The sequence below is a fragment of the Hesperophylax consimilis genome, chromosome 13 (assembly GCF_061612785.1).
Source record: "Hesperophylax consimilis isolate HC1 chromosome 13, BYU_Hcon_1.0, whole genome shotgun sequence".
In the NCBI taxonomy this organism is placed as follows: Eukaryota; Metazoa; Arthropoda; class Insecta; order Trichoptera; family Limnephilidae; genus Hesperophylax; species Hesperophylax consimilis.
In genome coordinates, this window is record NC_142848.1 from 17,539,070 (window position 1) to 17,564,192 (window position 25,123).

At 33.0% G+C, this 25,123-nt stretch overlaps 1 protein-coding gene across 1 annotated transcript in view; it reads right to left on the reverse strand.

Annotated features, from left to right (window-relative positions):
• Window positions 1-797: 797 nt before the first annotated feature.
• Window positions 798-25,123, reverse strand: part of Bsg (immunoglobulin domain-containing protein Bsg) — a 102,513-nt gene continuing 78,187 nt past the window's right edge. Inside the window, exons 2-6 of the mRNA XM_089638835.1 lie at window positions 19,999-20,113; window positions 17,063-17,346; window positions 14,936-15,121; window positions 12,768-12,903; window positions 798-1,086 (exon numbers count right to left, since the gene is read on the reverse strand). Of these exons, the coding sequence (XP_089494961.1) occupies window positions 1,074-1,086; window positions 12,768-12,903; window positions 14,936-15,121; window positions 17,063-17,346; window positions 19,999-20,113 (734 nt within the window). The 3' untranslated portion in view covers window positions 798-1,073. The remainder of the gene's footprint in view (window positions 1,087-12,767; window positions 12,904-14,935; window positions 15,122-17,062; window positions 17,347-19,998; window positions 20,114-25,123) is intronic.

Below are 25,123 nucleotides of genomic sequence, written 5' to 3' on the forward strand. Positions count from 1 at the left end.
CAACTGTTGATACAGCCGCTTGTGAGTATGAACTTTTTGCCGTAACAAGAGTTGATACGGCCGCGTGCAAAGAGTTAATTTACATTATGTTATTTTATGTGATGTTTATTGAACTACCAAATAGTAAATGCAGTTCATGCCTGGTCCCAACACTTTCTCGTTGTTGGGTCCAAAAAAGTAAGTTCAAAATATGGACATACATATTTGCAACATCAAACAGGCAAATGCGTACTTTGATAGTTTTAGGGTTAATTTATTTTTCATTTTCTGAAGTTGGCAAAGTAATAGATTATTATACAAATTAACACAAGGTACTCTTAGTGGATGAAGACGGAACAGCAATTTTCAGCATTAAAAACACACAATCGCTGCTGAACTTGTTGAAATATAATTATTCTTTATAATACTAGCTGTACCCCGCCACATGTTGCTGTGCCGCAGTCTGTCTGTGCAGATAGAGAAAAAAATGGCGTGCGTTGCTTTATGTCCAACAAATGGTGCTGTTTTTTTTAAAAAAAGCATACCTGTCACAGGTGACGTCTATATACCATAGGTATATAAAAACACAAGCTTATTCGAATGCAAAATTGTGTCAAAATTTCGAAGCAATCAGTGAAGAACTTTTGAAGATTTAATATTTTGAACAAATGAACATTTACATTTATTATTTAGATGGCAAATGTTTATTTAATTATGCAAGTTTTATTCCTAATACATACTAGACATTTGTGGAGAAAAGTTTTTGTTTAATACACCAGAAATAAATAAAAATGTTAACATAAAATAAAAACAAACTATTAAACTTGATGTTTAGAAAATAAATTTTATTACTTAACAATAAAAATGAACGTATAATAATATAATAAGTATGTATTAAAGAATAATGAATAAAGTGAAGTGTGGTGGCCTTTATGTATTTACACTGTAAAGTAAGGTGAGGGAAGTTGTTTGTTTGTTTGTTTGTATCGGAAGCAGAGGCAGGGGTAGGGCCACTTGTCTACCACTGGCTGCACGAGGGTGGCTCGGGGCAGGTTGGTTCTGCTACTCCGGAAGCTTGCTTTGCTTCTTTCAGCTTAGCCCTTTTTCCTACAAACAAAGGAAGCAAAAAAACACGTATAATCAATATTTTGTTTTATTAACCGTTAATGAGATAATATAAGATTCATTCTGGATAAACAAATAATACAATATATTATTCTACTTGCTGCCGTCACTCAACTCAATACGGTCGCAACTCTAAAATAAAACATTTCAAATTCAACAAAGTTCTAAACCCACTAATGATTTGTTGTAAGCTTGTACCCAAAGAAAAAAACTATTTATTTTAGAAATCTAATGTCGAGTGAAGCCAAAAATTCACAATAGTTAAAATAAAAGCTTAATAGTTATTCAAGATTGATGGTCGTATGATCACAAATTATTTACATATATAAATTATTGAATACAATTCAAATAATACATAAAAAAATAACAAATGCAATGTATAGATAAGCAAGAGTCCATGTTGTTAGTTTGTTGTGAGAACTGTTTTACAAATTCCATCACCACAATTATTATGTAAATTCATTGTTTGGTTGATTGCTTAAATGACAACTTTGTTTTAACAATACAATACTATTTATTCACTCCATTATGTCTATTGTTTCTTTTTTGATAAAAATATGAGAAATTTATATAATACAAGCCAAATTACTAGAAAAGATCAAAGCATGCCTTAATTGATATTTCATAAAAATATATCTAATCAATGATTCACATCAAAATGTTAAGTATAAAAAGTCAATAAATCAACCATCATAAAACGAAACATGCAGACTGTTAAATTAAAGTTATGTTATCCATATAGTTAAAAAAACATTTTATTCTAATTTGGTACTTAAATTAGGAATAATTAATTGGTGCTTAAAGGGTGAAAATACAACGACATGATACACCAAGTATGGCACCAAGCGTCTAGTTTATCTAGTCGTCGGGAAGTAGGTGATGGTCTCCAGGACCTGGACCAGGACCAGGACCAGAACCTAGTGCAGTCTCTGACTTATTGCCAAGTGGTCGGGGGCGAGTCAGTGCTTGTGTTTGTTTGTCTTACGCTGCAGTTACCAATACCAGCAAACTAACAATCTACCACCAATCCTCCTCACCATGCGACCATTACTATATATAAATATATATGTACTATTAAGGAGAGAATTAGCTAAGTATATTTGACGTTGTATCATATTATAGAGTGTAATATTAGTAGAGGTGCAATATTAAGGTAAACCACTACATGCAGGATGAGGATGGCTTGGAAGAGTCTGCCTCCGTGATATTGTATCTTTCTAACGAGTGCCGTGCTCGGCCAAAACTAACATTGTTCTTATTTAAAGCATTCCATCTAGCGTACTTATTTTAGGTTAGAAATGACTATTTACCCAATCCTGCCCTAGTACATAGGAGGTACACACTGTAGGAGAGTTATATAAAACCTCTCTAGCAAGCATTTCGTCTGATGTAAATAACAAGTGAACGTTTTTATAAAAAGTGTAAGTGTAAGTACTATTTGAATATTAAAGATTTTATTTAGTAGAATAAAATAACTAAGTATACGGAAATTTACATCATTATGAACACATTATCAAAGTTTAGAAATTTGCAAAATATTCCACTGACAATCAATAATGCCAATACAAACAATTAAAGAGAACAAATACATCTTATAATATGCCTTGAAAGCGATTTATTATATAATAATAGAATATCATATTATGCTGTATAAAGCTCAAACATATCTATGTATAAAGAAATAGGCAAAAATAAAAATATATATTTTGAGTAAAATTTATCAACAGTTCAAAGAAATCTACAGCGAATAAATTCATATAATGATTAATTATTACTTTATTCAGATTCAAATTTAATTGTAAAATTTGAGATGGCAATTATTTAAATTCTTCTAAATCTCCCATTTAAATGACAGCAAAACAAATACTCTTTGCACATACCTTAGCATCAAAACATATTATTTGTAACATTCTCCGATAACAATGTGTGTTCTTTAATAATATCCTTAACTTAATTAACATTAACCTAAATATAATATACATGTTATGTACACGTTACAATGCCAGACTTTGTTCAGTGTCTGAACAGTTATTCCTCTCAGGGATTTAATATTGCTGCGTTAATCGAGGCTGGTGTGAAAAGTTAGGGATTTTAGGTCTTTATTAATTATGTACATGCATTTTTAATTAGCTACAAACTTTATTTGGTACAAAATTCTAGTGAAATAAACCATATCACTGCCTTGAAATATACTGAACTACATCAAGTTAATAGGTTGTTATGGTATGGGGCAGCAATGTTAATTGCTTATAACAATTATATTAACAATCAAATGAACCCTAATTCTCTCTACTGACACTAATCCTTGGAGCCAAGGGAAGGGCCAAATTAGAAATATTTCTTTAAATCTTATTCATAAAAATGTATTTTTATAATTTTTTACTTATAAATTATAAGAATTAGTATAAATAATAATACATTCACAAAATCTCAGCTATTAATGCAAACATCCAATAACATATGTATTATGTATTGGTAAGTTGGTATTGTATTGTATTGGCAACACCCGTACTAAAGTTGGACTGAACAAGATTAGATAAGTACAAGTATTAATAATTAAGTAACATTTTGACGAGGTATTATTCTACTTATATTTGCTTGTCACTCTTCTTACATCTTAATTCACACGACATTATGTAACATAAGCACATATTATTATGTCAACTATCCAATTCAAGAACTAAGGTCTCATGTGCTTACACCTATGTACTAACAAATCATATATCAAAAGGGGACTTTCTAGATGGATTCACCAAAATTAATTATGTTTTTCTATTATTTCTACTTATTATGAAGATATTTTTGATCAAAAGTCAATAAATTTGATTTGATATTACTTAATCTATTATTACTTTTAATGCAAATATTGCATCTTAGTATGTTTTAGTCAAAATAAGTATTTGCAACCGTTCTAGAAAGGTATTTTTGTAATGATGCAATGAGAGCAATCAAATAAGCAATTGTTCTCTGCTCGCTACTTGTGATTGAGACTGTAAACAAGTAGAAAACGGGAGAACACGTCTTGTATGTATGTATTAATGTGTACGTATGTATGTATTGAGGCAACCACTGAACAAGTTGGGACTCGATGCTCCAAGGATTCCCTTCTTGAAGACCCATCCAGGCACAACACTCAAACATCGCATTTCAGATATACAGTAGCACAAGCTTACATTAGCAAACTTCACTAATAAATTGTAACATACAATGGCAGTTTTGTATATAGGCATAGGCTCTTTCCAACAGTTAATATACTTTTCAAATATAAATATTATCATCATATTATACAACATCATAAATTAACAATTGTAAAATAGTATTTTGACACATCTAAAAAACGAAGGCAATTGTCAAGCAATGAACATTTCTCCTAAGCGTCGTACAAGTTTGCACTTACAAGCAGTAGCGGCTTGTGAATTTTGGAAGTACTAGAGTGCTAATATTACAAAAATGGCATTATTGATGTTGTAGCTGAAAACGATTTTTTTTTTTTAAATTCAATATTTTGTATGAAGATTTTCAGGAAATCCGTGCAGCGGAATTTCCTGAAAATCTTCATACAAAAAATCGAATTTTCGACCAAAACTAAAATATCATTTTTAGCTATAACAACATCAATAATGCCATTTTTGTAATATTAGCACTCTAGTACTTCCAAAATTCACGAGCCGCCACTGCTTACAAGGGAAGTCTGATGGAAAATGAGTCCAAGGGTATTAAACGTCTTTCATCAGTTTAAATTTTTTTTTCTTCCAATGTAATTTTTTCGAATGTCAATCCATTTCTCACTGCTGATACAAAATCTGTCAAAAAATATTTACAGTAGAATGAGGTTCCAGTTGAATTGTGTTAATTTCAGTACTGCTCAGTGATTATCTTGTGAAGAAAAGGATTCGAGCAAAGGACATTAATGGAAAATTTACCACACGGTAAGTCTTACTTTCTTATATACAATAAATCAAAAATGGACTTGATTGTCAAATAAGGAAGAGAGTTCTTTTGAAGATAATGTGACAAGCTAGGGCCCAAAATATAGGTATGAGGAAAACATAGAAAGGGTGAAGGAAATGTTGCTTGCAGACCGGAAAGTTTGATATTAGAACAGAAAGAGTTGGAGAGATTCTTCGTAACCATTTAAACACGAACAAGGTGTACGCGTATTGGGTGCCGAGAATGTTAACGGCATTTGACTGATTGACAGCAGCGAGTGGAAACTTCTCATACAATCCTCAAGCTGTGTGAAGGGAGTGGGGACGAAATCTGGGCATCAATATTCCCGAAAACTATGCAGTGAATACGATAGGTAGAAATATATCAGTGCGCCACCACCAAACTCATGACTTCAATCTTTTGGTATAGTGAGGCAGTTCTGCAGTTCTGATGATAGACTACCTACCAATAAGAACATGATAACTGGAGTCTACTATGCAAAACTTATTGCTCAGCTGAGGGAAAATTATGCTTCAGGACGATTTGAGTTCTTTGAGGGAAGAATGGATGAACAAAACATTTCACAGAAAGATTTACTGCTGAAGACCACATGAAGTCCGCCATCGAGGGCCTTTTCTATGACAAAACTTGTGAAAATATTTTGATCGGTTTGAAGATGTTGTAGGAATCAGAAAAGTGAGAAACGCATTGAAGTTCAAAAAGAATTGAAATAGGTTGACGTTAACTACCCTGGGCCCATTTTCCATCATACACCCTCGGTGTGTAGGGACATTTCACCCGCATAGAATTGCTTATATGCGTAGATAGAACATCACAATTATACTGGCTTTCTGTTAATAATAGCATCAAGTTGACCACCGCGCTGGCTTGCGAATATGAAGCGCACAAACTTGACCATCATACACGTATATGGATATAAATAATCAAATATATAATAATACAGTCATGGCAAAATGAGTAGCATTAAAATTAATAGAATTTAACATGGCCGTCATATAGACATGGTAATACGAGGAGCATGAACTTGACCATCACATTACCATGGTAATTGAGTGGTATTAATTTGACCATCATTTAGGCATGATAATATGAGAGGTATCAACATCACCATCATATAGGCACAGCAATACAAGGAGAAACGATTTGACCATCATACAGCCATGATAATATGAGTAGCATCAGTTTGATCATCATATAGGCATGGTAATTAGAATGGTATTAACTTGACCATCTTATAGGCATAGCAATAAGAGGAGCGTCAAGTTGACCATCATATAGGCACGGCAATAAGAGGAGCATCAACTTGACCATCATATAGGTATGGCAATACGAGTAGCATCAGCTTGACATCATATGCATGCAAATATGAGTAGTAACAACTTGACCATCATATAGACACGGCAATAAGAGGACTAACAACTTGACGATCTTATGGCATGGCAATAAGTGGAGCATCAGTTTGACCATCATATAGGCACGCCAATACAAGGATTATCAACTTGACCATCAAGTAGGTATGGCAATATGAGTAACATCAGTTTGACCATTATATACGCGTGGAATATGAGTATCATTAGTTTGACCATCATATAGGCATGGTAATATGAGTAGCATCGGTTTGATCATTATATAGATTTGGTAATATGAGTAGCATCAGTTTGACCATCATACAGGCATGGTAATGTAAGTGGTATCAACTTAACCACCATATGGGCATGGTAATATGAGTAGCATCAGTTTGACCATCATACAGGTATGGTAATATAAGTGGTATCAACTTAACCACCATATGGGCATGGTAATATGAGTAGCATCAGTTTGACCATCATACAGGCATGGTAATATAAGTGGTATCAACTTAACCACCATATAATCACGGCGAAATGTGTAGCATCAGCTTGACAGACGTACAGGCCTGGGTAAATGAAGTGTCGACTCCACCATCAAAACAGAACTGCACAGACTTGACTGAGGTGAGAGTGAAAGAAGACCGATATACAATAATAATAATAGTATTCCAGTTGGTTCCGGCATACGGGAAGTGCACAACACGCAACACCGTTCATTGTTTAACCATTCATTTCTGTTTATTGGATGCTTTGGTTATACACTTTGTTTCTTAATATTATCTCACTTTCTGTGTCGTACATCCTTTCCATGGTCGGGAGTATTTTTCCTGAAAATATCCAATGTTTCCATGAGATTGGGCACCTGGCATCTACTTAACACACAATGCACAACCACCGTTCATCCTACATATCTATCTTCAACAAGCCAGCGCAAGTTACGCATTCACAATGATTTCCAAAAGAAGAAATACACTTAGGACGGGTTGTATCACAGAATTTGAACAATTCACCAAATTTCAAAGTTAAAATTCAAGTAATTGTAAAAAGCATTCACTTTGTGGCTCATCATAATTTACAATAAAAACACATAAATTTGTTTTTGACCACTATTGTTTTATTTCCACTCTACCGGTTTCAGAAGATTTGTGTAGTAGATCAGTTTTTAATATTCTCCTGACGAAGGAAGGGTTCTTCCGAAACCGGTAGAGTGAAAATAACACAATAGTGGTCAAAAACAAATTTATGCGTTTTTATTGTTAAAATTCAAGGTTCATTATTATTTCATCATGGGCCGGTTACTTCACAGTACTTGGATAGTAACAGAACTTGAATTTTAATGAATTGTTCTTATTCTGTGAAACAATCCATCCTCAGCTTGTGGCGTTTTTAACTTTGTCACATTTCTATGACAATACGGCATTTTGGATATTTGAGATTTGAATAGTCCCCGTTAAACGCAGACTCTCGGCCCATTTCAGCTATTGATCAAATTATCATCAGCTATAAATCATAACAGCATTACCGTTATGTTTTACGGCTGATTACAATTTGATGAAACGGGCCATGAATCGGCGCTAACTGGGATAATTCAAGTGGTAAAAATTCAAAATGGAGCAGATCTTCGATTTGATCCATATTAAAATGTGGCGGAGATTAAAACATCCCAAGCTTAATATTTATGGGCATTCCGAAGAGATGTGCAGATGATAAACAAAGAAAAAGCAGAAGATTGCAAAGTAAAAAATTATATATAATAATCTGTGACAACTTTTATGTTCTACATGCTGTAATACTGACACAAACTACCAATACATAGTAACAACAAAGCCAGCTATTGAATTTTAGCTACATATTTGTTCACTTGTGTATTGTAATGATGTTGACGACAAAATATAAATTAATTTAACAAAACTATAATGGAGTAATTGTGTCGTGTAAATGAGTAACGGAAGGAAAGTATTTATTTGATATTAAAGAACACCAAATATTTTCAAAGAACAAGACTGTATTTAGATGTCTTCTACTAACATTGATATGATAGGCACAAAATACTATCAGGCTTACTAATAAATGTGATGTAAACTTTATACAATTGATAACTGTGTATGTGATAACCTTACTAATAATCTAAACTGATATTCTGCAGCCGTAAAAACTTAAACACATTGTTTATACAGCGGAAGCGTAGATTATTCATTGTGTAAACTTGAAATTTCTCATGAAATTTCGTAATATTTCCGAGGAAAACTGATATTTTAGATTCATAATGATTCATATGCTCAAACAGCAATATAAATATTGTTCTCTTATATTAATATTTACCTACAGATGCATAAGGCATTTATGTTATTAATAAACATTACGTGATAAGTCAATTTTAACAAGATATAGTCAGAAATATCCTGACTTTCTCAAGACGGGAATCTCAACTGTCAAAATGCTACATTGCTAACAGCTCTTTCGCAGCCAGTTAAAGACATTTTTTATTAGTTATAATTTAAAAAAGAGCTTGTATAGTTTTTTTTCAATGTGTTACTAAAACTCCGTTTAACGGTTGTAAAGTGTTTTTTTTATTAGTAAGGCAGTAAATACAAATGTAAGAAAATTACATAAATATGATGTATTGTTAAAAGGTACACAATATTCATTAATGTGCAATACTTAAAAAAATTTTATTGTAAAGCAACCAATCACAATCTGTAAATAGTATAAAATAAAGTCACAATCTGCGTCTGTCTGTTTGTGTCCTTAGTTCTTCTAAACTACGCAGCGGATTTTGATAGGGTTTTCAGTATCATTTAGAGAATTTCTTCCGGAAGGTTTACATATATATAACATGCATATTATATTTATAGAAAGTAAACAAAAGTCGATCTTTTATAATCAAGACGTAAAAGTATATTTTCAGGCATTACAGTGCTAACGCTGGCTAAACCTCATGAGATATATCAAAATAATATACTACGGAATTGTGTATCTTAAAAAGGCCAACAGAAAATCTGTGATGATATATGTCTATCCTAGTGTGGGATAAATTAGGCCATTTGTAATTATCTCAAGGGACCGAAAAACAATTTCTTATGTGGAAACTTTATAAGAAGGTTAATCTGTATATATTTGGAGTTATATCTTTTTTTATGGAATAAACTAAAAACAAAGGTTGATATTTGACAAAGTTGTTTTATTATTAAGAAAAAAACCTTCAAAAAATTATTAGATGTGGAAAATCGTAAAAAAATTTCGCTACATGCTGACAATATTGTGGATAACGTAAAAAATATATATATACATTTGGTTTGTAATTAACGATTGAACTTTTTTCTAATTTTTACAAAATGGTGACACTATCTTTGCAGTGTCGTACAACTAACATGTAGTAAGAAGAAGAAAGAAACAGTATTTTACAATATAACACACTACTTAAGATAGAATAACTAAACTATCTGAAAAAATTCACAAACAAATAATGATATCAAACAAAATATCTAGTTTGACAGCTTCAGAATTGTGTACTCATTTTCTCAGATCACATTGAGTTATATAATACTATAAAAAGGGAAAATTTACAACAACCATACTATTCAAATAAAAACAGAATGTCTATTGTTAAACAACAAACTAACAAAAATAAAAAAGGACCAATCATAAATACAATGCAAAACCATTGAATTTAAGTAATATTTAACTGATTTTTAGAAGAGACAAACTGCATCAGTTTTAGCCGTCGGTAGTGCACTCACAATACCGTCACCATGAGTGTGAGAAAAGAATATTGTAAATTTGGAAAACAATTGAAAAAATACACTTATGTTAATACTATGAAAGCACATATGCTTGAATATTTTCAATGTTTCCATTATTTCAGCAATCTTGCTTCCCAGCATTTATATAGTGATAGATTCGACAAATTATACTGTACATATATATTAAATAAGGGTGTACATAGTTAAGTAATTGTCTAGTGTAATTATAAATAAATTATTCTAATTCAAATTTAACAAAAAAGTATTGACGTAATTTATATGAAAGGTGTTTATAAAATATGTAATTGTTTATTGATATCTTTAAACATTTTCCAATTCTATAGAGAAATAATATGTTGAGATTTAGAAATAGAATGTATAAGAAGTCATTGTTAGATTGAAACATCATGGAGTCACACTTATTGACTTCACAAATACATACCTGTATAATCATGCAAATGCAGCAACAGACAATTCTCCAACTTTGTGATTAGAACATGAATATGCTTATTATTTTGATAATAATTATAAGCAGCAAAAATTAACTATTAACTGATAAATATTTATATAAGAAGAACCCATTATAATCTTTATTTCATCATTTGAGTTTATCTCATAGAAACTGTGTTATCCCATTTGGGGAAAAATATTTTGTGTAAATAATGCTTTTGTGAAGAAAATGTACGACAGAAAGGATGCCCATTATTCTATAAGCATTTTCTTTTATTGTATTTTATTATAGTGTAGGTAGGTATATTTATAAATGCACATGCCAACAAGATCTTAATCTTATCCATGCAAAAATATTAGAAGAAAGAGAAAAGAAACATTTAATAGTTAAAATAAAATTTATTGATAGGTACACATTACAGAAGAGAAATAATAAATTGTAAAACACAATAATAAGATAGGAAAATATTTTTTTCTAAAACCTATAAGTTATTGTGGTATGTGTCAACATTCAATTAACTCTTATACAATAAATATTTTTATAAAAGAAAAAGAGAAAATCCAAAAAAAGGTTACAATATCTTTGAACATTATTATAAATTTTAAAGAGGTGAGATTTTTTTTTGTAAAATGGGCTTCAAAAGAATAAGTTAAAATATAACTTATTTTCGAAAAACAAATTATAAGCATTCATGTTCAACATTCTAAAGTTAACTTATCTTAAAATGAAAATTAGAAAAATGAAAATCATGCGGCAGCACTACAAAAGAGAACATGCACAATCTTGTAATAAATAAGCACATTGAAGGAATGTGTAAACACAAATGTCGGAAACCCGTTGTGATGAAGTTTGCGCAACGGTTGATTTGTATCCAAGGGAACTTATGAACTGTTAACGACCATAAAAAAATAGATACCGTGAAGGTTTGTATGAAAATTTTGTGTCTATGTTTACAAATGTCATCACTCCGCATTGTTGATGATTGCGTTTACACAGACCTCAAATGAAATACATGAGCAAATAATTTCAAATGATTCAAAATGACTTGTGACAAAAATAATCTCTTTTAGAGAATAACTTAAAATAAAAGCAAAACCAATAACTATCAACAAAAAAGTTCAGAGGGTTCATTTAAAACTAAAAATTAGAAGAAAAATACCTAGTTCAGTATAGAATTAATGATAAAAAATGAAAACATTGACAGTTAAACGTCCATTAATTATATTAAAAAATAAAATTACACATATGGCAGTGAAGAAAGAAAATAATTTAAAAACAGAAAAATTATGTTCACTAATTTCTAAACTTAGTAATTATTGGTATTTGTATTTGAAATTGCCATTATCATTTGGTAATGATTAAATAAATTAATAACCAACCGTTGACAACATAATTTAACATTTGGAAAGATTCTACTATGTGCATGCTGACCAATAACAAAGGTGTTGGCATATTATGCATCCAGTTGCAACATTAATTTGTAAACTTTAGGAAATGTACTACATTTGTCTTGGTGTAGATAAATGATAAATGTGATAATAAATTAATTATCATCTTGAGAGGAAAATTTAACCACCGACAAACCTTTTTATGATAATGAAAATATGACAAAAAGGGCGTAAGATTTTAATCCTTGCCTATAAGACAATTCATTTAAGAAATATGACTAGTTGTGTCATCTATGGTTAGGTTACCATAAACTTTTTTAATGTTTAGCCAAGCTATCTATTTTTAAAAACTGAATTCAAAAAATGTTGTGAGGTCATCCAATGTTTAGAATAGATTGACACTCCTCATAATAATATACACCGTTAAGTTTGCAACAATTTAGTGTCCGTCTTGGTTATAGAGACTGGTAATATTTTTCTTCGATTTCAATTGTCGATGTTGTCGAAGTGGTTAATTATTAATTTATTCCTTTCAACATAATAAAATGGCTAGAAAATGCACTAGTTGCAAGACAACTTCGTAAGCTTTGAGAATAATATTTCATTTGTCTTGGCTCGAGTAAACTTGAAAGGACAATTTAAAAACAAATTCACTATTTGTTTTGGTTTTAGTAATATTTTATATAACTTGTTAGAGTTTTGAAGTGGTTAAGTTGGCATCAGAGAAAGCAGTACCCGTGGGTTGGGTGTTTGTTGTGATAAAGGGAGTGGGGGTACTCACTGGTCGGGACTCTGGTCAGTGTCAGACTCCTCCATGTCGGGCTTGTTCCTCCTCTTCTCGTACACCAGGATGATGGCGCACAGAACAAACACCTCGGCGCAGATGCCCAGGAAGGGCCACAGGGCGGCCAGCTTGTCTGGAATGCACATTGGTAAAGGTTATTGCAACATTTTATAAACACATGTCTTTTTTTCAGAGGTTCTCTTCCACTCTTATCCTTGTTTTTGGTTTTATCACTAAGGATTTTGATTCTTAAATGGCATTTAGTTAGCGCCTGACTTTTAAAAATTTTCTATGTAAGAAATATCATTTAGTACAATGAAACTCTCTTACGGGGATACACCACATTAAGATTTTCAAAAAATTGAATTATTATATTTTTGGCTAGATAAATTGAATTATACTTTAAAGAATATTTTAAAAGCTTAAGAATGTGTTGTTTCAAAGAATTTGAACAATTCTTCAAATTTCAAAGTTAATTTTCAAGTTCTGTTATTATTTCAGTTCTGTCAAGTAACTGGCCCATAATGATATAATAACAGAACTTGAATAGAACTTTCACGGGACCCGAAAATGAACGTTGAAATTGGATAAATTGTTCGAATTCTATGAAACAACCCAACCTTACTATTTCAAAATTCCAAAGTATATAAAATATACACATAATTACATTAGTACAAAAAAATTCTTTCTCATAACCATTTTTTTAACATACATTTCCTTCTGCGAGTCAATTCACAGCTTTTTATTGAGTTTGGTAACATATTGTAAATTATTGGAACGAGGTATTCTAGGGTTCTTTGACCGTATTTATTCAGGTATCTGGGAACTACAAGTCCATCGTTTGCAATTAGTCTTGTATTATGAATATGTGTCACTATTTTATTATGTTCAGATTGAGATGTATGCTGATTCACAATTTTAAGCCACAATATAGCACGAACAGATTTTACAGAATTGTATAGTAATGACTTTGGTACGTCATATCTTTGTTCATATTTAGTTTTGTTTAATAATAATTTTACCAAAGAATATTGTACATTTTGGACTGAAAGAAGATTTGTTTTTGTTGAATGTCCCCATGAAGTTATTCCATATCTTATTAGGGATTCCGCCAATGACAGGTATACTATTCTAAGGGTATTTGGTGGAATAAAAAACTTAAGTAAACTTAAAAACTTAACTTGAAACAATCTATAAAGTTTGCTCACTATAGCTCTAAGCCGTGTGCAGATTTTTGTTTTTGTATATCCCATTTAAAATTACAATCAATGGAACCTGATAAACTGCTTTGGCAGTTTAGCGGGTATAAATAATAAAAATAAAAAAATAGTGGCAAAAAAAATGTGCACATTCGAATTATTTTATGGTTAACTTCTAGATTTGAATATAAAGAGTGGAATTTTACCTTTCTAACACCGATTAGATCATATTTCTCACCATGACAGTAAGGGATTTACAAAGATGTCTGTGATACCATATGAGTTGTTCACAAAAGGGAACAAACTAGCTCGAGGGGTTAACCGATTTTGTTAAAATTTACAACACATATATTCTTAATAATATGATCTAAGATGTAGCGGATTTTTTTAATGATTGGAAGCCATGTTCATAACTCAAAATTTTCTATAAATCTCCTATATTTAAAAAAAATCATGTATATGTGCAAAATAAAAATAATTATATATATTTAAAATTTACTTTTGTACCTATTTTTCCGAGAACCAAAGAGCCGGAAAAAAAGCTTCTTGAGCGGGAAAAATATTACACGGATAAAGGGCCATTTTTCAAGTTCAGTCTTCAAGGTGTAAAAAAATCAAGCTTTTTCAACATGAAATTTCTTTAACTGGGAACCGTTTTTTCACTGTAATACAAAGTTATAATTCTCACCAAGAGACTATATACATAATATAATAAGAAATCAACTGATTAAGTGACACGTAATTAAGAAGATTTTTCTTATAATTGGAAATGCATAATAGAGTTTACCATTGAATAAACATAATCCATCAAAGAGGACGGCAGCAGGAGCAGAGAAAGTTACCGATGTGTTGAAGTGATGAAGTATCACAGGCGTCCGGAAAATCGGCTCATGAGACGTGGCTCTATGCAGTGCTGAACGTAGGGTGTAAAGGAAGGAGGGAAACTGTTGTATGAAGAAAACTAACCCTTAACCCTGACGAAGGTACCGTCCCTGGTGGAGTTGACGAAGCGACTTGCCGTGTTGGTGGCCTGGCAGTAGAAATCTCCCCTGTCGTCCACGTTGACCTCGGCCAGAGTCAGCACTGCGTTGGTCACGCCGTTGTCGTCTGACAGGATCACGCGGTCACGGCTCTCTTTATATGTCTCGTTTCCTGGAAATGGTTAATGTAACATGTAAAAATTGGGTAGAATTATCAATTCTAAAAATAAACAATTACCTACACATCTCTTTAAATGCCATTGAGGTGCACATACGCTAACACTGTCGAAGCATCAGGTGAAAAGGCTTGCAAGCACGTAAATACCACTACAAGGACATTTATTAATGCACATACCTACATATATGTTGTTAATTAAATGCAGAGATATCTATTAAAATAGAAAGAAATTGTTATCAAAGTTTTGAACCCTTTTGCTTTTTTTTACAAATAAGCAAGCAGCAGTTGTCAGCTAGAATAATATTATCTCAAATATTGCCTGAAAATGGTGCCTACAGTGAAAGTTCATAAAAATTTAAGTCATTCAATGGATTCAAAATTAGAAATGTGAAATATAATAAAATATCTAAACAAAGAAATGATTACAGATAGATAGTTAGTTTGTGTCCAGAAACTATAGATATAAATTAAGGGTTCAAATACCAACATTAAAATAATTAAAAACAAATCTTTGAGAGGCAACAGCACAGATTTTAATTTATGTTAAAGCACTTAATGGAAATAATATTTAACTCAATAATATATTATGTACAACTATTATGGTATTCATGGCAGACAATAAATTATAAATAGTGGTATATATTTATATGGTTGTTCAAGAGTGCATAGATACATAATATTAGTGAATAATGTGGAAAAAACTTACAGAATAAAAGTAAATAATAAAAAAGTGTTACATTCTTTGTTTTAAAAATAAAGTTTGTATGATATTGGACAAGGCGTGATGGAAAGATAAACAAATATGTTGACTGAAAATAATATTATTGTACTCCCAAGGTGATACAGAAGAAAGCAAATATTGATAATAAATAAATATTTACCATTCATGAACATTGGTATGAGTTTCCTACATCATGAGTTGCGAAAGTGTATGAATGGATATCAGGGTTGATAGTGATTAATTTAATGAAAATTTTACTATTTTTTTACACTTGTCAGACATTAGTTTAACAATATGGCTAGCACACAATAAATCGATAATTTTGTCAATATCTGGGCGATGCCATACGTTGTAATGCAAAATCATGTGTTTTTGGTTTGAAAATTTGGTCACCTAGAAATGTTTCAGATGCTTTAATTAAATACTGCGAGTAGAATACATCTTGGCCTTTGAAATAATCGAGAATTTTTTAGATTATAAGTCTTTTTATAAGCCCAGAAAAAATAATGTATTAGGCCTATGAAAACTACTTTAAAGTTCAAAATCTCCTACTTACAAACCCATTTTCGGTTATGATTTTATTGTATAATGTGGAAAATTAAGTTATTTATAAAATGATCGAAAAAAAATTAAATATTTATGCCTGAACATCCACAAAATAAAATAAAAGGCACTTTTTGGCCATGTTTTTTTCATGCATAAATCAAAACAGGCGGATGGTGTTAAGCGGAATTTAAACCTTATCGCCATCGACGTAAGGGTTGTTATTGATAGCGGCTCAATTTAAAATATTACACGACGTAGTGCATCGCCTTAAAAACACCCTCCGATGGCAATACTGACAGATTCAAACAGGTTTGTTCCCCAAATTGATATATAGTATGAATTATTTTAAGAATTTGCCAATGATATCATGAATAACTGTTAAATAAAATAAAATCTGTGTTAATATCAATATATTTTAAAAAAGGAGGCAATAATTTTGTTAATGAAGTTTGTCGACAATTTTTTATATGAATCAAATGGGTTCGATAAACTAACCATATTTGAGTATATGCCAATCATCAAATGTCATTGTGTTGTGCTAGTGAGTGTCGATTATTTACTGATAATATTGATAAAAGCCTTTATCGTGTTAATGTAGAAAATTCGAAGGCATCTGTGTTAGACAAAGATGAGATGAGATCAAAAGCTGTAATCATGATGCTACTTACCGACAGTCCACTCAATGACTGGCTTGGGGTTTCCCATGGCGACGCAGATCAGCTTGAGCTTCTCCCCCTCGACAACGTTGGTGTTGGGCGGCAGCTTGGCCACGGGCTTGCCGATGGCGATGATCTTAGCGAACATGTTCTCGCTGGCGTTCTGCGGCCGGCACGTGTATTCGCCGCCGTCAGCCTCTTGGGTCCTGTCGATCACAAACTTGTTCTCCAGCGCCAGCAGCTTGTAGCGCCCCTGCAAGCTCGGCACATCCGCCACCGGCTTGTCGTCTTTTAACCTGAAATGATTGGATTCAGCGGTCAGTTCAGATTATTTAGGAGTAGGAGTAGGAGTAGGAGTTAGGAGGACAGCTTATGTCAATAATGGAAGTTCACTTTACAAGGATTGGTGAACATGATGCAATCAAGTGTTGGTCAAGAGATGGAGAGAGACCATCCGAAAAAAAAAGCTGGCTGATACTATTTTCGTAATGACCCACTTGTTTTTCGCAAAATATTGTTTCTGTTAATTGTACCCTCTTACCAGATAATGAGTACATAGGGGCCGTTCAAGTATTATGTAAGCACTATAGGGGGGCAGGGGGGTCTTTGCTTTGCTTATTTTTGATGACATGGGAGGGTGGGGGGTCGAGATAGTGATTACGTCAGCACTGCTCAGCAGTAGTTATTTTTTTTTTACACATTGGCAACCCACACATTGTCTGTTTGAAAACCGAATACATGTTCGAGGATTCTCACAAATAATTAATACGTTTAGGTACTCGCTTAAAAAACAGAATACATTAACAGAAAAATGCATAAAGGTACCAATTTTTACGTAAGAATGGGAGGGGGGGGGGGTAAGAGCTTTGCTTACTTTTGGTGACAAGGGGGAAGAGGGGGTAAATAATTGTAATAAATCTGCTTACGTAATACTTGAACGGCCCCATATTTGTAAAAATTGTATGTCATCTATCCCAGGATAGCTACTTATATTCCGAGTAATGTGTTTTTCCTCTCTAACGTTATAAGAAAATATAATACAATGAAGACTATATTCTTGAGTTTAATCATATTTCCCAGCTAAATAAGCATTCTTTACAATAAAAATAAGTTATATCAGGCATTTGACATAAAGCAAATATATTTATTACGCTGGAGAAATTTCTGAAGGTTCATAATGCTAGTGAGTTGACGGTGAGCTACCAGCTAAGGATTCGCCAGCACAATACGGGTGAGCAGCAGAAATCTGCTACGGATTTCTTGGCACACTAGAGGTTAAGAGAAATTTTCATTGGTTTCTAATTGTTTATTTATCAACGAATCCATAATGAGCAATATATGAAAAATGCTCATTGATCCTTCATCAAACATGATGACTGTGTGAGTGCCCCAAGAGACCGAGGAAGTGGCGATAGACTGCCTGGAAAAGGATTGGAGTAGAATGATCAGCCAGAGGAGGCATTTGTGGAGTAAGTCAAATCCCACCCTTGGGTGTAGCACTGATGATGTAAAATATTCATTGTCCTTCATTAAGAAGAAGAAAGCTTAAAAACCATGGGAAGAAATTTTTTTTTAAACTTTTTCTCCACACAATGGGCCCTCGGGAAAATAATTTCCCTCAGGGCTTATGCCATCATTGGGGATGCTGTGTGGAGGGTATTTTGTAAAGTAAAGGAGACATTGCCAAAAACCCAATGATTATTACAACCCTGATTATTAACCTCTCGGAGAGTGAGCTTTTTTGTAGCAAACTGTATCCCAGGAGTGAGCATTTTTGAAGTATACGAATTAAAAAAAATTAAATGCAAAACCATAGTTTTCTCAATATCTAGCAATGTAAAAATATTAAAAAAAAAATAATACTTGTACACACAAGTTAGAGACAAAACTAATATAGCCTATTGAAGGGATCGTAAACCATTGGAGGTGAACCTACCATAACAGAAATCCACGAAACCAAGAATCCTATCGACCTTATCGACAGCTCCCATGTTTCGACTATAATCTACTACGGCCTCGGGCTTTATTTTGTTTTCTCCTGTGGTGTAATCCATTTTATTCGTTACAATCATTTTGTTACTATGTATATTTGTCAACATAGTAACATCTCTCTTGTCGTGCCACTTCAGAGCCATCAAATTATTAGAATGATAGAATTCTACTTCCCCTTTTTTCATTTTGCCTATTCTGAACTCGCACGCTCTCAAATCAAATGTTGTTAACCGAAGAAAGTAGAGCTATGGCGGTTGATGACGTCATGTATTTTTTAAAATTTCAAATAATAACGTCGGTAAATGAGACAACTGTTCAAAATGTTTGACACATTATTGTAAACTGTCCATAGATGGCAGTACACTTCACATTTCGTGAATAAATCGCGTATGGGTTGAGTTATACACGCGGCCGTAATAGTACGGCCATACTCCTTGGAGACTTTCTTTTCATACTCGCCGAGAGATTAAAATACTGGGTTACCATCAAATGATTAAGACGAAACATGGCGGATAACACAATGGGCTTGTGCCTGCTTATGGGAGCCATGTAGACTATCTACACATCAATAATAATAATAATAAAAATACAGTGTATAAGGATTGACAAACCTGATATGATAAGGTGAATCTTATTTGTCAAACAACAACTAGTATTCTGCCGTCATAAGCAAAAAGGCAGCTGGTAATTTTCAATGGTCGCATTCTGATGTACTTTTTACTATAATAGGTTGATTAACATGAAAGGTCTCGTACATCAGAATTTGACTGTTGAAAATCTCCAGCTGTTTTTTTGTTTAAGAAGGCAGTATTGGTAAACAGATAATTAAAGAAGATCACTTCAAGGGAATCTTTAAAATTCCTGATTATTTATCAACGCTTTAGCTTAGTATGAAAATTTAACCTGAAACCTTTGGATTCAAACACAATGATATTAAATTTTTTATTTTGACTTACCATTCTAATACGTATGGCTTTTCTGGGACAAATGTGACATTACAACTGAGAACTAGGGGGCCTCGGATGTCGAATAATTTGTAGTTCTCGTAGTCATAAGTTCCTTTGACGGAATCTGAAACAAGACAGAAAAAACATGTGAATCGGTAAATGTGATAAAAAATCACCTATACAAGTGGCACGATACACAAATGCAATTAGCGCCTCCATTAGGTGAATTACACCGAGGTCATGATGGTGTTAATTATGATGAAGGACAAAATAATAATATGTGAAAAAACATTTGCCAAGACTTGAGTTTTGTATTTGTGTAAAATCATTCTGAAATGTATTCATGCATAGCTCATCTTCATTTCTACAGTACTGAAAAGTTGGTACTCGGACAGAATTTACAGGAACTGTCCATAAAATAAAGTATGTTGGTTCATAAAAATCAATGACTTCATCAGACCTCAAGTGCATGTGTAGTGCGTAAGTACGAACAAATTAAAGAAAAATTCGCATCAAGGTATACATATGAGCCTTCACTTTCTTTTGGAACAACATGAGATGGAACAAAACGTTTTGGAAACCCGGAGACGCAGCGATAAAGCGTGTGTGTGTTGCTCACTTCAACCGTTGGTTAAGAGTTGAAGATACTCTCAGTATGAAAGACCAGCATTCAGAATCGAAAAGTTGCTTTAAATGGCTTTAGGCATGTTTGGTGGCTAAATCTGAATAGCCAGGTGATTTCCCAACCATCCTCTTCCCCTTACCACACCCTTTAGCCTTAAACTCTTGTGTGGTAAGGACATAAGAGCTTTTCCATAGAGATGCTTCTCTGCTCATTTTATCCACAAAATACCCCATTTGGGGATGCCGTAGTTTCACTAACTCTGGGCAGTTGGAACTCTTGTGGGGTAGATATTTATACTAAACAATCAAATAAGATTTTTTTAAGTTCTGCTAGGTAGGTAAGTACATTTATTTATACATGTTTTTATGCGTGATAGTTGTTTTCTCGCCCTTAACATGGACTGCAAATCTACAAAAAAAAACTCGTCATATCATTGGCCTCATTCATAAATAAAGTATGAAATATTATAAAAAAAAAACTGTATATATTTCCTGAAAAACGTGTTGGAATACGATGAATACAAGCTACGCCCAATTTTTCGATGCAATCGGTGTCCTAATCCAAATAAATTCGAAATCATTTCGGCTGGGTATTTTTATTATGTGCCCGACGAAATCCGAATTGCGAAATAAATCAAATAATAACAAATCTAACAAAATTAATAAAGAGATTGTGCAAACAGAACAAAAATAATATTTATAATACAGCGGCCGTGCCAGAAAACCATTAACATAACACTAACATTGGCCGATTCATCGATACATTTTACTATTCGTTATTAACGTACGTATTTTGATGGTAAAATAAATCAACTATGATAAAATATCCAAGATAAAATTTTACTCCAATTCTAATTTTCTCTGAATGTTAATTAAGGCCCCGAAGTAAGAGTTCAAAGATATGTAAATACGAATTTTAGAGGGAGCGCGCTAATATAAAAAAAAATGATAATAATATAAAATAGCGAAAATGGGGAAAATATTTAATAAAACACGACTAGTTTGAAATAGAGCAAAAATCTCTCGACAAATGCTCTAGTTGCAATTAAAGATACACTATGCATTTGTTCATGTCTATAACATAATAAATAACAGAACAAAAGTATTTTTAATAATTTTCGGAGATTTGCGATTTTTTTTCTTTTCTTTATCTTCAAAAATAACATATATTTTTTTGGAACTTAAAAACTTAACAGAGTTGACGAGAAATTTGTTATAAATCGGTAGAAATTGGGTAAACGGGGGGGGGGGGGGGGGGGGGGCTAATAAGACAAATTTTGAAAGTATTGAACTGTTAAAAGTTAAAATTCGCGCATTAAAAAAAAAGCCGTCACGGGATGCCTGGCAGATGCGAACATCGAAATCGTTTTTTATTGAAGGAAGTAAAAATGAAAGTAAACAAGTCTTTATATTTTTGATTGTGAAACAATTATTTTTTATTATTAAAACATACACAAAGAAATATATCACAAATTAAAAATACATCATCATCTAGAATATATCCATTGCTAATTTTAGTGGGAATAGAAGCAAATATAACGCACAGAGTTTTAACGACCGGGCGAAAAGAGCCGACGAATAACGAGTCTGGCCGAATGAAATCAGCAATTCCGTGCAAGAGCATTTACAAGTAGTCCCGTCCTGCCACGTTTAGAGTCGGTTTTACCTCCCTAGGCGGCGCGCCAAAAGATGTTCCCCATCAAAAACATTCAATCAGCGTAAATTTTTACTTCTTTATCACGAAATTTGTAATATGAAACTTCGGTCATTGAAGTAAAATTAATAAAATTGGTTGTTAAAACAAAATATTTATTCACTTTAACTAATTAAAGCAAGACAATTTATAGATCGTCGCTTGAAATGACTTCAGTCGTGTTTGGTGAATAGATCTGAATATCCAGGTACTCCCTAACCTTCCTCTTCCCCGTCTCCTTTCCCTCTTCACTCCCTTCAACCTCACAAAAAACCCTGATTGGGGATGCCATAGTCCCACGGCCTCCGAACAGTTAGAAGCAGTTGGGACTCGATAAAACTCGATGGATAGGATAGATAACTGCGATAGGCGGTAGATAACTCGACATTTAAATTTTGCTGTCAGAAACAGTGTTGCCAATTCAGCTCCTTTAGAGCTAGATCTGGCTCTAAATCGACGTCGTCAGCTCCAAAAAAAGTCATTTAGCTTCTTAGCTCGTTTTTCAGATTTTTCAGCTCTTATTCACGTGAAATAATATTAAAAAACATTATATTTGCAATAATATTCCAAAATAACGAGGACTTCCCAAAAAAAAGTTTCCCGAACTCCTGCACAACAGTTACTAAAAATAGCGCCGTTTACACGCACACTTCGGAGCGACCGAGTCCCGCGAAACTTCAGGCCGCCGCGCAAGACTCACAGTGAACTGCGCTGTAAACCTATCGATTTTAAATTTCTTTTGATCGAAAATTATGAAGTTTTACGGAAAATAGATCAGTTGTCAGTTTCGAACACTTTAAAACTGCTGAAAGAAAGCATCGCACCTCTGATGAACGGAATTGGCATTTCTGCAGACATCATTGCAAAAGCCGAAGTCCAATGGTTCAAGATCTCTCTAATACCCTGGAGAAGCACATCAAGCACAGTCAAGTTTGGGGCTGAGGTTCTAAAGTATTGTGATGCCGCTGATGAAAATCCTTTCCACGAAATCAGCTCTTTCGCAGTTTCGGTACTTGCTCTGCCGTGGTCAAACGGAGAAGTGGAACGAGTTTTTAGCCAGTTAAATATAGTCAAAAATAAAACTAGAAATAGACTTGGCAATGACATGGTTAATTCGATTTTAACAATTCGATCGGGACTCAGGCGACACAACAAATGTTGCGAGGATTATGAACTTCCCCCAGAAGTTCAAAAAAAATTGGAACAATGGCTGTATATGAAAAAAATCCTGATGAATCCACGGTCCTAGCAATGCGATGGTACAGGAACTGGAACCGGATGACTGCTTAGATTTTTTAGAGGACTAGTCGCTGCCTAGCAAAAAAAAAAAATATAAAAAAAAACAATAAAAATATCCTGAAGACTTCGATATTATCAAAAATAATTGTGTTTTGAAAATTATAAAAACAAACAAGTGTATTGTTGAATGTTTGTTATGAGTTGTTCAAAAGCAGCCAACAAGAAGGACAAAAGGTAAGTTTTTTTTTTGTCAAAAATTCTGCAGTCCGCCCCCGAATTTTTCTTCTCTGAAATTTTCTAACAACCCCCCCCCCCATGCTTTATGTCACTTTCAAAATTTTAGCTCCTTTTTGGCTCTTTTTTGGGTTTCGCCTAGCTCTACTTTAAAATTCGAGTTGGCATCACTGGTCAGAAATGTATGCGACTCTTGCTAGCAAGAACTTATTTCATGTTCATCAAATATTAAGGCCTTTCCCGTCGACTTGTAACATTAACTACGGACGAAAATATCGCATTGCCATCAAGTTAATTTTCAACCTCGAGTAACAATGTTCATAGTAAACAGTTTATACAAACTGCTCCCAATTTGCTCGACGATAGACTTAATCGACATCAGTCCGAGCTAAATACAGAAAACAAGAACGTAAACGGTTTAGTCTTAGCTGCTTCGGACACAATTTGTCTAAATGATGTAGATTTGTGTGAGCAGAAATAACCAAGGGTTTATCCAATTCTTTTGTATTCGAGAAAACTAAAATTAGGCGTGGAAAACGTTGAAACAAAAATAACGTTTGTATATATAGAGTCGGGATTTCGAGGCGGGAAAAATATAAACTATAACGTGATTTTTCCTCTTGATATTTGGCGGCATTTGTCGGCTCTGCACAAAGGAGAAAATAGTTTTTTTTATCCAGGAACAACGTTTTCTTTTAACTTGTTTATAAGGTTATACTCATCAATAAAATGTATCATTGAAAAGAAGATAATACTAATAAATCTTAATGAAACATGAAATAGAACAATATACAGAAAAAATAAATAACGGTCACAACAACTAGGAATCGAACCCAGAATCTCTCGTCTTACCGAGATAGGCGTCTTAAACCACTCGACCAATGGGAGCTATTCATTAAAAGTCATATTTGTCAATTTCATATTTCAAATTCAGAATCAAAAATATCATCTTGCAACAATTTTACTTACTTTTTAACTATGATCAACTATTGATAATCAAGTAAAAAAGTAAAACAAATAATTATAAGCAATAATTAGTCGACTGAAATATCAATAAAAATTGAAAATATCTCCTGAGTAAAAATAAATGCCGCCAACAGGAATTGAACCCGTGCCTTCTGATGTCCGGTCAGGTGCTCTGAAACCACTGAGCTACGTCGGCTTATTTCCAAGCCACCAAATGATTAAATATGTACTAGTACCTCAATCAACAATTACCTGACCGGACATCAGAAGGCATGGGTTCAATTCCCGTTGGCGGCATTTATTTTTACTCAGGAGATATTTTCAATTTGTATTGATATTTCAGTCGACTAATTATTGCTTATAATTATTTGTTATCCT